The sequence below is a fragment of the Rhinopithecus bieti genome, unplaced genomic scaffold (genome assembly GCF_001698545.2).
Source record: "Rhinopithecus bieti isolate Rb0 unplaced genomic scaffold, ASM169854v2 scaffold_18548, whole genome shotgun sequence".
In the NCBI taxonomy this organism is placed as follows: domain Eukaryota; kingdom Metazoa; phylum Chordata; class Mammalia; order Primates; family Cercopithecidae; genus Rhinopithecus; species Rhinopithecus bieti.
In genome coordinates, this window is record NW_016809526.1 from 3,231,762 (window position 1) to 3,247,562 (window position 15,801).

The 15,801-nt window shown below is 42.5% G+C and overlaps 1 protein-coding gene across 1 annotated transcript in view; it reads right to left on the bottom strand.

The window, feature by feature from the left end:
• Positions 1–3,792: 3,792 nt before the first annotated feature.
• The window catches only part of FIG4 (FIG4 phosphoinositide 5-phosphatase), a 134,499-nt gene continuing 122,490 nt past the window's right edge, over positions 3,793–15,801 (bottom strand). Inside the window, 1 exon segment of the mRNA XM_017889636.1 lies at positions 3,793–4,136. Coding sequence (XP_017745125.1) covers positions 3,959–4,136 — 178 coding nt within the window. The 3' untranslated portion in view covers positions 3,793–3,958.

A 15,801-nucleotide genomic window follows, 5' to 3' on the forward strand; every position in this document is an offset into this window, starting at 1 on the left:
TTCTCTTTCTCCATAAACTAAAGCAAGTGGTTTAGTTTTGTAATTTTCCTTGTGAAAAAAATCTTCAACCCATGGAGGATCAATTAAGACAATTTTTATTTACCAATTGGATTGCAATTACACTGCAGTTTCCTTGAATGTACTGAAGAAATGAACCCACAAAAATTCTGTGTATGGGTAGCAAGAGTGAAATTACAGCTTACTGTTCTTTATTAGCAAATGACCCTCAACTTCTGAAACAGAAAAGGGAGGCTCAAAATTCTGTTAAAGAAAGCTGCTCACGTGCAGATAGAAAAAACTGACCTATGCTAGGGGCATCTCAGAACCATGCAGTTTCCAAAATAATCCATTTCCTCTTCCAAAGGGAGGGTGATAAATCTTGAAATAAGGAAAACAGATCCTTTTTCCTTCAATAAAGATTCATTTAAGCAATACTTATCTCAACAGAACACATAAAAAATGCTAGGGGCCAAACCAGAAAAAGAGAATGTATCTTTAAACTGATTTTAAAAGAGCAAAACACAATTTCAAGAAAAAGCATGTTTGGGACACAAGAACATCTTTGCCTTCTCTGGCCACTCTAAGCAATCTCATTCCGACCAGCTAACCTCAAAGGCACGTGTGGGGACAATCGTGAGGCACATTATTTTCCAAAAGGAGAAAATACTTCTGATTCAGCATCTGGTAAATTCTAGGAAGAAGAAAACTCAGTGAGTTGGAGAAAAAAAGCTTTACTGTGAAACATATAATAAGATACAGGACAATTTTCGACTAAAGTTGGAATCTCATTTTCAAGTGGCATCTAATTTATTCACATGTAAGTGAAGAACAAAGTCTATTTGGATTCTAAGTGGAGTCACTTTTCTATGGAGAAACGAACTTCACATAAAATAATTTCCATTTGGATCCACAAAATCTAAGATTAAACTCTGAGGACAGAGCACAATCCTATGAATTTTGCCTCATGACAAATGAATGATCTTCCAAGTCAGAATCATTTGTTCAATACATGTGTCCAGGCTTCTCAACAGCATGGCAGGGAATGTATAAGCTGGAAAAGTTCAACCAAGAAGGAAGGATCTCCAGGTTTGACAAAATGATATATGACTTCCTCCATAGTGGTGGCTAGATTTATATACTAAGTGGCTTTAAGAGGCATGCCCCTCCAGCCCTATCTCCCACCATCACACACACACACACACACACACGCATGCACGCACACACCCTTAGGAGGTTCACACTGTTATTTCAATGTGAATGCTTTGCCCTTGGGTATGATAATACAACCAACAACATTTTATTTCATGGGATCTGGCCATTATTTGCTGAGATTTCAATTTATGACCTACTGTGTCTCAGGGTTCATTTAGGTTGTCTTATTTAAATAATTAAAATCTACAATGCCAAGCTGAACTAGGACATCTTCTTTTTCAGTGACTAGGACATGGTAAGCATTAATATATAACCTTGTTCTGAGATGACGCTGAGGTACCAGGTTAGCAAGTACTGGTGATTACATGTGATCAGTGATCTTTCAGTGAATATTTATGCTGTGCTAGACACCACACCCAGTGCTTTACAGGTATCTTCTTTCTCTCAGCAACTTGCTATACTAGATGAAAAAATTGAGGATTAGAGCTACTAGGCGATTGCTCAAAGATCCACAGCTACTAGTAAGTGATAGAGAGCAAAGCTCCTGCTTTTAACCATATTTGCTTCCCTTTGGGTCTACAAATAAGAGCAGTTTCTATATTTTCCGTGACATATTAGCTTTTTAGTACTTTCAGATACGCATTTACTGTTTACATGCTCCTTGAGGTCATTAACCTTTTTCTAGAGGTTAAATGTTATGTCTGCTTTGCTATCATCAATTTGTAAAGCCTTCCTTGTACATCCAAAGTTGAAGTAATCTGAATGTCAAGATTAATAGCTCAGATACCATCTTGTTACATCAAAATTGTGTTAACTCTGAAAAGGACATACACAGCTGCCTTAAATTGAAAATATCGGGGTGTTGGTGTTGAGAACACCATCACTGTCACCACCAACAACCACAGCCATCATCAACAGCAGCTACTGTTGACAGCATCATTTATGTGCCAGGAACCATGGCTTTATGTTTTACATGCAGACTCTCTTAAGTGCCACAATAAGCCAATAAAGTAGGGATTATTATCCTCATTTTACAGCTAAGGAAAGTTAAGCTCAGGGAGGTTGTGAAAGAAGATCTGGATTTCAGATCTTCTCAAAGAACTTTAAGTTCATCCTTTTCTTAAGTAGGTGGACCTCTAGAAGCCATGTTAAAAATAAATTTTAAAAATGAAGATCAGTGTCTGATCTATAATTGGCATCTCTGCAGCAATTTGGGATTATTCTTTGACTTGGGAAGATTCATGTGAGATCCCACTCCCACACACAACAGCAAGCTATTGTGTTAGATATTCAACCTGCGCCAACACAAAATTCCTCTTACCTATTATTTTGTCATTCTCTAATCTTTACTTCATGATGGCATCAATCAAAAATATCTGTCAAATGGGGACTTAACCTTTCTTTGCAATGTAAAACCTTCCATAGAATTCCCAGCACGTCAGGGTTGGTGATAGCTTACAAGTCATTTTGGCTGACTAGTTTTCCTTCTCCCATTAGAAGGTTTGGATTTCTTCTCTATATTGTTTATGGGGCGGGAGAATGGGACAGTCTGTAACAAAAGTATACACATAATGAGATCAAATCATTTGTGGTAAACTGTTAGGAAATGCAGAAAGTTGTCCACATTCATGTTTGACTATACAGAGAACAAAACACGTGCTGTGATCAGTCAACACCTGACTGAACACCAAATGTCAAAGTATGTAATGCAGCTGCATGCCACAGGAAGTCAATTGGAATAACAATTTTAACAATTGATTTTAATTTTTTTTTTTTTTTTTTTTTTTTTTGAGACGGAGTTTCGCTCTTGTTGCCCAGGCTGGAGTGCAATGGCTGATCTTGGCTCACTGCAACCTCCACCTCCCAGGTTCAAGCGATTCTCCTGCCTCAGCCTCCCGAATAGCTGGGATTAGAGGCACGTGCCACCACACCTGGCTAATTTTGTATTTTTAGTGGGGATGGGGTTTCTCCATGTTGGTCAGGCTGGTCTTGAATTCCCAACCTCAGGTGATCCCCCGGCCTCAGCATCCCAAAGTGCTTGGATTACAGGCGTGAGCCACTGTGCCCAGCCTTGATATAATTTTATACTTACAGAAAAGCAGCATGAGTAGCTCAAAGAACTCCTGTTTACTTTTTACCTAGATTTACAAATTATTAGTATTTTGCTCCATTTGATTTATCATTCATTCTTTTTATCCTGAACCATTGGAGAGCACTTTTTTGACATCTTGTCCCTTTATCCATAAATATTTCAGCATTTATTTCCTATAAACAAGGGCTTTTAGAATAATGAAATTTCTGATCCAAATTAACAAAGTTAATCTATGTTAGATTATCTATGTAGTTCTGATCAAAGTTAACATAGAAGCCACCAGAATACATGTTAAAATGTTAACTATAAGGAAACAATACTTTGCTTTGATGGATAAAGATAATAAAAATACTTCACCTTCATTCCTCACAAGAGCGGAATTTTTTGGCCTATTTTGCTTATTGGGATGTTCCCAGACCTTGCCATGGTGCCTGGCACATGGCAGGTGCTCAGCAGATACCTGTGAATTTCTGAATGTGATGGTGTGATAGTATATTGACCACATGTGTAAACAAAGTATTTCTAAAATAAAGAAAGGCAACAACAGTAAATTATCTAGTTATTACTTTATTAGCTATAATTTGGAATTTGCAAGTGACAGAAAAGGGGAAAGGCTTCAGACGCAAAGGACATTTGATAAGTTACCCTTTGAAGATGAGACAAGACAGGTTCTAAGCTAATCAGATGTGGCCCCCATGTGGGCCTGCGCTCTTTTCACAGGTAGCGGTTCCTGATGTACTCTCGGTACATGGAGGAGTCCTCTTTTCCCAGGGGCTGCATGATACCTTGGCTGGCCTGGATGTGGGCTTGGAAGATCTCTGTAGATTTTCTGTCCACTCTTGGGGGCTGAACTTCATAGATGTTATCTTGCGAGAAAGCTGAGATGGGTGTTCTATGAAAGATGAATAAAGAGAGGGCTGCATTAAAGAAAACATAAGGAAGGACCACAGGGAGCGGTCTCAGAAGCACTTGAGAGTCGCTGGCATTGAATAAGCAGGCTTACTTTTGATAAGCTGCTGGGATGACCTCCCCAGTCCTTGCGGGGCTGGTTTTCTTCTCTGTCTGGAGCACAGGGCTGGACCAATACCTCTGGGAGCCTGACCGGATTGCACAGGCAGGGCACACCCCTCTCCTCTGTTCCCACATCCCTGTGCACACCCACATCTACGTACCCATCTGTCTCCCTCACACGACTGGGAGCAACTTTAGCTAAGGCTGTATGGACTTTTTGCTCTTTTTCCTTGGCACATGATAGGAACTCACTGGTTTTACGGGAAGATTTAGTAGAAATCCGTGAAGCAAGGGATAATAAGAATGCCTACCTCACACAGTTGTAAAGAGGAGTAAATGAGTTTATATGCATATTTATATGTATAAAGTGTTCACTCAGCATAGTGCCTGGGAGCTCAGTAAATGTGAACTATTGTTAACAATTACAGGTACAGAATTTCTTACCGCAATTCTGAAATCCTAAAAGCTGAAACAACCAGAAGTGACTTTGCTGGCAAAATGTAACCCAACTGAAACTCATTTTGTGGCACGTCCTAATGAGCTGACAATAATCACCCCCACTTCCTGTGAATATTAATGTGTCTAATTATTGGACATGGCCTCCAATCATGCTGGGGATATTATTATAAGGTGTATGTACCATCCTGCTATGCTAACTGCCAATTCGGAATTCTGCAACTCATCTGGCCTCTGGCTTTTGGAAGACGGCCTGTGGGTCTGTAACAGGCCACCGCTTCCTTCCTTTCTGGGGTAATTTGAAAAGCACCCAATAATCTCTCTATTCAAAAATATCCCTCCATTCCCACCCCACTCAGGCTGCCATAGGCTTAAAATTGCCATCCACCCCTTGGGGAAGGCACTGTCTCCAGAAAGGCCTTGTCAAAATGCAGCTCCGTGTCTGACATCCTTAGCAGGAAGTAAGCCTTCAAGGGATGAGTCAACCAAAAAGTCAGGTGTGATGCAGAGTGTGTATGTGTATGGAGTGTGCAAGCACACGTGCATGCCCAGGAAGGTCATGAAAAGGGGACGCTGGTAAGCTAACAAGGCATTGTGAGGGGCTTGGGGGCACAAGGACAACACACTCTGCCACTTGGCTCAGGGCTGGCCCTCTGAGAATGGGGGTGGCTGGCCATAACAGGGCACCCAAGATAACACAGGGAAAGAAAATCTGGAGAACCTATTCTGCTGAGCTGAGATCTCAGCCTTGCTAGGGTGCATCTTATCAGAGGAATCAGAAAGGCACCCTGGATGCCAAATGGTTTGGTCAGCTGGGACCCCTGTGGAGATTCCCTGCAGTCAGACACAGAACTGGACCTCAGACCCAGCTGGGTCTGCATTTGAAATATCCACATTTCACTGGACACTAGATAGTATGGTGACATACAAAGGAAGACGGAAGTTGTACAGTAAAACCCCCCAAAAGGGCTCTATCTTCATAGGATGTGCTACAATTAAATGTGGGTCTTTTTTATGCTCCCAGCAAACAGTCAAGATAGTTTACTGTACTTTGCCTTTATCTAGAACAATGACACATCCTGAGATGACTGGAAACTACATTAAATTACATTAAAATAACACAGAACTAGGGGTGACCAGGGGAGCAGGCTGCCCTGTCTGCACATGAGGCCCTTCAAAGGATCAGCAATGAGGAATCTCAGCTCCTTAGAGTAGGCTGGGTCTTTAAAGACTTCGATAGGAAGAGAGTCGATGACATTTTGGTATTAGAGAGAGCATGAGGACAGCAAAACTCTTACTGTACGTGTTTCTCAAACACTGATCTGTCTTCAACCTGTCAGAGAGCCATGTCAATGGCCGACCAACAAGAAAGATACTGCAGTCTGGAAAAGGTTGAGGATTTTATCGCCAAGCCAACATCGACAGCACAAAGAAATTATTTATAGATCAAAGTATACAATGACATTAATATATATTAAAGAAATTTATGTATTTGTTATGTCTAAGGCTGCTATTCTCTATCTTTTGTAGACTCATTTGTCATCAGATTCACTAGATTAAAAAACAGTGTGTATGCATGTGTGTAGATGAGATATGGTGTGTATATATATACACACACACTATATATATAGTTATGCTTTACACCCACTTATATATGTATACATATTCTTTAAAAACAATGCAGAAGGGATATATATATATATTTTTTTTTTTTTATTTTTTTTTATTTTTTTTCAACCATCCCCACCAAGTACTGTGCTTTAAGTGAAGCCATGTGAACTTTTATAATGGTTATTCTATTGTGCAGATATTGGAACAAAAATATAGTTAATGAGCATATGGGGTTTGGAGCTGATAAATCTAGATAACATATTGTAACACCTATTATTTCCTAGGTAGAGCTGGAACATCTTGTCCTTAAAGTGTGACTGTTTTTGTTTTATACTGTTATATAGAAAAGATCAATGAAATACACGATAGAGACTTAGAAGCTGCTACAAGGTTGGTAAAGTTTTCTGTTGAAATGCCATTAATGTATACATTAATTAAATATAAAAACTAACAATATTTACCCAATATTTATCATAGAAAAACTACTGTGCTTCACATTTATCAGTGCTTTTCCCCTTTTATTGCAAAATAAAACCGATACAGAAAATCACACAAAACAACAACATAATTATTATAAAGTGAACATCACCCAGGTCAACAAACAGAAATTCTGACAACCAACCCAAAGCCCCTTCCAGGTGCCCCAACGCAATCACAATCCCCTACCCTGACTCATAAGTAACCTTCTCCTGACTTCTATAGGAATCATTTGTTTGCACTTTTAAAAAAAGACACTGTCGTTCAAATGTGCATCCCTAGATTCTATCGTCTTGCTCATTTCAAAAGTGTGATATGCCTTGTAATCTACAGATGCTGTCGTCTTTCTTTTTCTTTCTTTCTTTTTTAAGAGACAGGGTCTTGCTGTATCTCCTAGGCGGGAGTGCAATGGACTGATCATGGCTCACTGCAACCTCGAACTCCCGGGCTCAGGTAATCCTCCTGGCCTTGCCCTTCCAAAGTGCTGGGACAGGCTTGAGCCACCGAACCCGGTCTCTCACCTTTCTTTTTCTTACAATGTATCTGTTGAAGAATCTGGGTTGTAGAGTTTCCCTCAGTTTGAATTTAGCCGCTTGTATAGTCAAGACGCAGTTCCTCTGTCCTTTATATGTGCTATGGGTCAGCAGGTGGATCCAGAGGCTGGTGAGATGCTGTTTTGATTGCTTTGGGAACACTATGGGTGGTGGTGTACTGCTGCATCAGGAGGGCCACAGTGTCTGCTTGCTTATCTTTTTTATGTTAACAGCCATTAAGGCCAATGCCTAGATCCAGTAATTCATTGGGGCTTGTCAAATTATCACTTGACACTTCGTTTTCAATCCTTTTTAATGTCTTTCTTCATTTCTTTTTAAAGCTTTGTATTTTAGTTCATTTTGAAATAGTATGTTTCCGTTTTAACCTCTTTTATTATCTTGTCTTTCTGGAGTGGTTTTGTTGTGTGTAGGAATGTTATTTTGCTGTTCTTTATAATTCTATGATGAGATTGGCCCTTGATACTTTTCTGTTGCTTATTGTGCAAAATTAGTTTTGCAGAGCCTTAAGAAGATGTTGCTCAGGAAAGATTCACTTAACTTCACAGAACTCTCTTTGGTTGTTTCGGTGAAGTGTTGAAAACTACCGCAGCTTGCTCTCTGAGGTTTCCTCTCTGCTCACCTTACTCAGTGTTGTCTGGGCTTTCTCCTTCCTTCATCTCCACTGTCCTGCTCAATTTTAATGCCACTGTCAGCAGTTTCTCCTGCTGTGTCCAGAAAGGGAGCTTTGGCCATTTGGGTTCAAGAGTGTATGTGGCCTAGACGGCCTCAGCCCCTTTCAGAGCTCAGCAAAAACCCCTTGCACTCCCCTGGTACTGAATTGGGTGAACCCCTTCTGTTTCAGCTGCAGTGATTTCTGGCAACTACCTGTGAGCTATTTTGGGGTTCTCCTATTCTCAGGCCTGTCAGATGCCCCACTATTCCCTCCTGCTTCTTCCCCTTGCACACACACTGCTATCACGCAGGTCTTATGTCTGTGGGTGGTTGACCTCCACAGCCTCTTTAGATTTGGGGGTGTGTGGGCATACTGTATCACATACTTTTGAAGTAAGTGTTGTCTGTGGGTACCTGGTTTTGCTAAGCAGTTGTTCTGTTTTTTGTGTGAGGATTCAGAGAGATTTTAAAATGCTGCTGCTGCAGCCTTCTTCCAGAACTGACCAGGCTCTATTTTTAAAAGTGTATTTTTCACCCATCCCTCAAACTGAGCCCTACATTTGCTATACTGTCAGCTGCAGGGCTCCATTTTCCTTATTCTGGAGATGGGCACGGCCACGCCACCCCTGTTTACCCAGGGCTGCTCTCAGAGAAGCTCCTTCCCAGCTCAACTCCCACGTCTACTCTGGCAGGACCTGTTCCCTTCAGAGACAGTGCATACTGCAGATGTTCAGATGGACCAGCTCTCTGAGTAATGGGAGGCTTCGGGGGGTGTGGGTGAGGTGGTAGCCCTCTTAATCTTGTGGTTCATCTGCATGTGGCTAATCAGGTATTGCCTATATAGCAGTAGAGGTACAAGAAGAGTTAGAGAAATGTTTTAAATGACTACTTATCAGATATACTTTTATTGTAGCTAATGGAAGATGGTACACCATCTATTCTAATGTGAGCTGCGGTCTCAGAAACATTTGACAGTCGCTAGATTGAAAAAGCAGGTTTACTATTAACAAGCTGCTGGAATGACCTCCCCAGTCCACTCAGGGTTGTTTTTTTTTCCTCTGCCTGGAGGACAGAGTTGGACTAGTACCTGCCTGGGAGCCTTGCCTGAGGGATAGGCAGGGCACGCCCCTCTCCTCTGTTCCCACAGCCCTGTGCACACCTGTGTCTGTGCACCCATCTGTCTCCCTCATGTGATTGGGAGCAACTTTTGCTTAGGCTGTACAGACTTTTTGCTCTTTTTTCTTGGCATATGGTAGGGACTCAATGGCTTTTTAAGGAAGATTTAGTAGAAATCAATAAAGTAGGGGATACTAAGAATTCCTGCCTCACACAGCTGTTGAGTGGAATAAATGAGTTTACATGTATAGCATAGTGCCTGAGTGCTCAGTAAAGGTGAACTATTGTTAATTACATGGCTATGGTGGGTCATGCCTGTAATCCCAGCACTTTGAGAGGCTGAGGCAGGTGGATCACTTGAGGTCAGGAGTTCGAGACCAGCCTGGCCAATATGGTGAAACCCCGTCTCTACTAAAATTACACAAAATAGCAGCTCGTGGTGACAGGCACCTGTAATCCCAGCTACTTCAGAGGCTGAGGCAGGAGAATTGCATGAACCCAGGAGGCAGAGGTTGCAGTGAGCCGAGATCAGGCCATTGCATTCCAGTCTGGACAACACAGTGAGACTCTGCCTCAAAACAAAAACAAAAACAAAAAACAATTACAGATACATAATTCCTATCTGCAATTCTGAAATCCCACAAGCTATAATAACCAAAAGTTACTTTGCTGGCAAAATGTGACCCAACTGAAACTGATTTGGGCCTTGGGCTTCATGGACAAAGAAGCCCTGAGTGGCTACCCAAGGACCTCACTCCACCATCTGAGCAGGGTGCCTTTATCATTGTTGCCTAGTGGGATGAGGTCACTACTAAGGACAAATAGCAGTTGTATGTTTCCCATACTCCTCCTTTCTGAGTGAGAGTTTTAATTTTCCTTTGTCACCACTGTATATTGGGAGCAGAGAGGCAGTCTTTATTTACAGGTCACTAGGTGGTAAGAAGCAGTATCTGGACCTGATGAAGAGAGCTGCACATACCCAGAGATCCAAGACTTTGAATGGGATGCAGAAATTTACAAGGGATGGAGTGGGTCCTACTTATAGCAAGAAGAGTATGCATGGGTAACCGGGAAGCTAGAGGGCAGATGGTGACACATGACATAGATGAGGCTCCTCATCATCCACTGCATTCCCCGTCTAGTGTGCAGCAGCGGAAAAGCAAAAACGAATATCCTAGGATCCCTTGCAATTCAGGTTCAAAATGCAATTTAGGTTCTACCTATGACTTGTACTCAAGTGCTTTGATTTGGAACTGGGTCATATGGAAAGCAGCAAGATGCAGGGTATGTGTTTTGCAGATTAGTGGCATAGGTGATGTGCTCTTGAGTTGGGCACTGTGGTACCGGCTTTTTGAATACAGTAGTTCCCCCTTATCCTTCAGGGATAGGTTCCAAGACCCCCAATGGATGCTGGAAACTGCAGATAGCACCAACCCTCATATATCCTGTTTTCCTATACATACATACCTATGACATGGTAATTTATAAATTAGGCACAGTAAGAGATTAACAGCATACCTAATAATATAATAGAACATGCATGACAATATTCTGTAATAAAAGTTACGTGAGGCCAGGTGCGGTGGCTCATGCCTGTAATCCCAGCACTTTGGGAGGCCAGGTGTGGTGGCTCATGCCTGTAATCCCAGCACTTTGGGAGACCAAGGCAGGCAGATCACCTGAGGTTGGGAGTTCGAGACCAGTGTGACCAACATGGAGAAATCTCATCTCTATTAAAATACAAAATTAGCCAGGCATGGTGGTGCATGCCTGTAATCCCAGCTACTTGGGAGACTGAGGCAGGAGAACTGCTTGAACCCAGGAGGCGGAGGTTGTGGTGAGCCAAGATAGTGCCATTGCACTCCAGCCTGGGCAACAACAGCGAAACTCTGTCTAACAAAAAAAAAAAAAGAAAAGAAAAGAAAAAAAAAAGTTACGTGAATAGGGTCTCCATCACTCAAAATGTCTTATTGTTCTGTACCTCAGGTAACTGAAACGGCAGAAAGAGAAACTGTGGATAAATGGGGACTACTGTATAGCTGAGGTGGCTGGTTTTGGAGCCAGCAGCTGCTGTGATAGCTTCCTGATGAAGGCAGACACAGCAGCTCCTCTGATGGTTTGCCATATGGTTTTGGAAGTCATTTGTGGAAGTTTGGTCTAGAGTCTACTTCTTCAGCTCTCCAGTGATCCTGAAAGCTACCTAAAATCCTATAATAAATCACTTTCTGTTTAATTTACCTAGAGCAGATTATGCTTTCTGCAACTGAACCCTGGCCAGCACAGTCAGCTAACTGGTAAAGAAATTTAGCACCAGCCCTATTATTTTAACCAGGAGCAAGCTCCCATGCCCCCAAGAGACCTCTGTTCCTAGATGGTTCTGGCAGAGAATGAACTCTTTCAGCAGCTGAGCACATGTATGTTTGCTCCTCAAGGAGAGAGAAAGGACAGTCTACCACAGGCACATATATGAGTGGTGGTACTTTTTATGTTTTAGCCTTTGCCGTTGATATTTCGTGTTGGTCCAGGTATAGTAGAACTATACTCTCTCTTTTTTTTTACACACTCTCTGAGAGCTGTAAAATAAAAGGCCATTTTGTGGCCGGGCGCGGTGGCCTCAGCTGTAATCCCAGGCACTATTGGATGCTGGGACGGCGGATCACGGAGGTCTAGGAGATCAAAGGGACATCCTGGCTAACACGGTGAAACCCGCTCTACTAAAAAATACAAAACTAGGGCCGGGCGGAGTGGGCGGCGCCTAGTCCCAGCTACTGGGGAGGCTGAGCAGAGAATGCGTAAACCCGGGAGGCGGAGCTTGCAGTTGAGCTGAGATCGGCCCACTGCACTCCAGCCCGGGCAGACAGAGTGAGCTCCGTCTCAAAAAAAAAAAAAAAAAAAAGCATTTTATTTTAAAATACTTTTGGTTTGAGAAATAACACGATGATTTTCTGACCTGAAATAGGTGAAATGTTTCCAATTCAGAATGCAATTTATAAACAGTACAATTTCCCTCCCATTTGCAGGACATACTGTCTACCTTAGTATAAAAGAAGTGCAGTTTTCTCTGTTTCAGCTGCGTTTATTATCACAAACACTGGGGAAGCATCCACCAATATATGGCTGCATTGTTTGTAGGCTCTAACTCAAACATTTCGGCTGTTGTTTAATGAGAGAGGATTTGGCTCTGAGCCACAGGCAACATGGACTGGTTCTCCTGCACAGTACTGGGTCTGCTCTGAAAGGGCTTTTCTGCCAACAAAGGACAGGTGGCACATCAAGCACACAACAGCTGTTCTCAAAGGGCAAAGAATGTAACTGCTCCTCCCAGAGCCATCCTTTCTCCCTGCCTGGATGCAGGGCCAGATGCTTCCTCTGCACAAATGGTCATCCATCAGATGTTTATACAGTGACCTTTTGGAGGGATCAGTCCCTTCTGTCCTCACATTTCCTAGAACAGAAGCAGCGGTGGCCACTCCTGCTGTCACTCCTGGAAACGCAGACCAATGAATTGCAGTAATGGTGTGTGTCTTATCTCCCACATGGAAGTGATGACGCCCTACTTAGGTTCTTCATGTCCGTTTTGATAGTTCCATCTTTTCCTGGTTATTGATAAAGAGCTACCATTGACTTTGTCATGTCACATCATTACATTTCTTGTGACTTCCATCTTTTTTCTAATAAACTTTTAATTTTAGACCCACATTAGATTTACAGAATTACTGTGTAGAAGACAGAGAGTTCATATGTATTCCATGTTGTTTAATGAGAGAGGGCTTGGCTCTGAGCCACAGGCAACAAGGACTGGGTATCCCGCACAGCACTGGGTCTGTGCAGGATACAATTTCCTGTCTTATTAACACCTTCTTCCATTAGTATGGTACATTTGCTATACTTAATGATCTGATAGTGAGACATGATTATTACCTACAGTCCATACTTGGTTTTTACCTAATGTCCTTTTACTGTCCCAGGATCCCATTTGGGACACTTTACATTTAGTCATCATGTCTCCTTAGGCTCCTCTGGGCAGTGACAGTCTCAGGCTTTACTTGTTTTTGACGACCTTGACGGTTTTGAGGGATGCTTAACCTGTATCTTTTCAGAGTTTTCCTAAGAATCACAGAAAACTGTCTTTTGGAAGAAGGTAAGAGTAGGATCATGAGCCTCCAAAACAAGACCTAAGTGTCCTGAGGTTGCAGACGGATGAATTCAGGGGTGCTCTACCCAGTGGATGTCCCACTGGCTACCAAGGACATTCCTGTGAAGGATCCAGCAGAGCAGCTCCCTAGCCTAGCTGTTACATTCAAATGGAGAATTGTACAAAGTACAGATTTCCAGGCTTTGGCCCAAGTGTGCTGGATTAGAATCTCTAGCAATGGGGCCTTGGATTCTGTATTTTTTTATTCTTTAAAAAATAATAATGCTAATTATTTTTAATACTGGCAATTATAAAGAAAACATGGCCTATAATCTGTTAGTATTAGTAATATAAATAAAAGCATAAATGTGGAAAATTTAAACAGTAGTCAAAAGTCCAAAATGAAAACTGAGTGTCCCCCATAATCTAAACATACTCTAGGAACACTCTGGTTGCTCCATGTTTTTATTTATTTTTTGTTTGTTTGTTTGTTTGCTTTGGAATTTGCATTTAAACAAGCTTCCTAAAATATGTCAGTGTAACTGGAAAACTGGAACCCACTACTACAGAAAAAATGAAAAATTCAGCTGTCGGGGAGCAGGATGTCCCTTTCAGTGTCGACTGCCCTTATGTGATCATAAAGCCATGCTCTTCCCTTCTCCACTGCACAGGCCAGTAGTAGAGGCCTCAGATGGGCAGACATCTGCATGGAGAGCAGCCTGTGACAGCCTGGGGGATGCTGGCACCAAGCAGCATGAGGAGGACACTCTCACTAAGGGAGAGGGGGGCAGCCTGGAGTGGGGAGAAAGAGCCCAGGCAAGGGAAGGCCATTCCTCCAGAGGACAGATCCAGTGTAGGGAGTGAGAACCTGGATGCGGAGAGGAGGGGATGCATGTGGATGCAACCTGAGGAGGTATATCAGAGCCCAAGCAGGGAGAGGCAGGCATAGGAGTCCACATGGAGGGGTGGCCTGGGGCCTGCGGGGAGGAGGAGCGCATCCCTGTGGGCGGGTGTCTCCATGAGTGGAGTCAGAGCCTGAATGGAGGGTGTTCATGTGGTCCCGGGAAGGGGTGGATGCAGTGGTGATGGCCAACTGGTTATGTATGGGGGGATAAATCAAATAAATATAAGAAGGGTAATGTGAGTTCAGTTTCCTCACTGTTGGAGAAGGCAGTTACTAGCAAGAACAGGGAGAAGGCTAGAATAAACCCTGGATACCCTACAGTTAGAAGAATCAGTATGAACTTATGGATTTAAATATATATTTAGCTGCATTTTATTTATAAAAATATTTTATATAATATATAAAATAGATATACATGTATATACTTACATATACATTTTCACATATATGTACATGTACACACAAATTTGTGAATGTGTTTTCAGTGGGCCTGGGGGCAGTGACACTCCAATGGCAACAGGTACACCTAATGCCCAGATCTTGGCTTTAATGTCATTTTCCACTAAAAATAATCAGGGATCCTTAGAGAAATGACTGATTTCAGGGCTGGGACAGACAAAGGACATGATGAGCCTAGAACATCTTGTGCCAGAAATCAAAGACATATTCAAAGGCTGATGAGGACATATCCAAAGAACACAGGAGCCAGGCTGAGGAGACGCTGGTGAAATCTGGAACACTCTGAGCTTCACAACAAATAATGTCAGTAACAAAGTATATCCCATTGAATACAGGAAGTTACGATCTCATAGTAAAAAAAACAATGAAAAAAATGAAAATGTGATGAAGGATTTTTAGTTTCAAAGTACCTTCCATAAAATATTTATTAATTAAAAGAAAAAAACAAGCAACTTTAAGTAGAAAAACTCAGAAGATATTGCTTACTCAAAGGATAAAAAAAAAAAAAAAAAAAAAATCATTAGGCCAGGCACTGTGGCTCAAGCCTGTAATCCCAGCACTTTGGAAGGCTGAGGCAGGAAGGTGACTTGAGCCCGGGAGTTCAAGATCAGCCTGGGCAACATAGTGAGACTCCCAACTCAAAAAAAAAAAAAAAAAAAAAAGATTAAAAAATTAGCTGGGTGTGGTGGAACATGCCTGTGGGCCCGGCTAGTTGGGAAGTTGAGGTGGGAGGATTGCTTGAGCCCAGCAGGTCAAGGTTCCATGATCATACTACTGCACTCCAGCCTGGGCTACAGAGTGAGACAGTCTTTAAACAAATAAACATCAGGCTGGGCGCGGTGGCTCAAGCCTATAATCCCAGCACTTTGGGAGGCCGAGATGGGCAGATCACGAGGTCAGGAGATCGAGACCATTCTGGCTAACACAGTGAAACCCTGTCTCTACTAAAAATACAAAAAACTGGGTCGAATAGGAACAGCTCCAGTCTCCAACTCCCAGCGCGAGCGACACAGAAGACCGGTGATTTCTGCATTTTCAACTGAGGTACTGGGGTCATCTCACTAGGGAGTGCCGGACAATCGGTGCTGGTCAGCTGCTGCAGCCTGACCAGCGAGAGCTGAAGCAGGGCGAGGCATCGCCTCACCTGGAAAGCGCAAGGGGGAAGGGAATCCCTTTTCCTAGC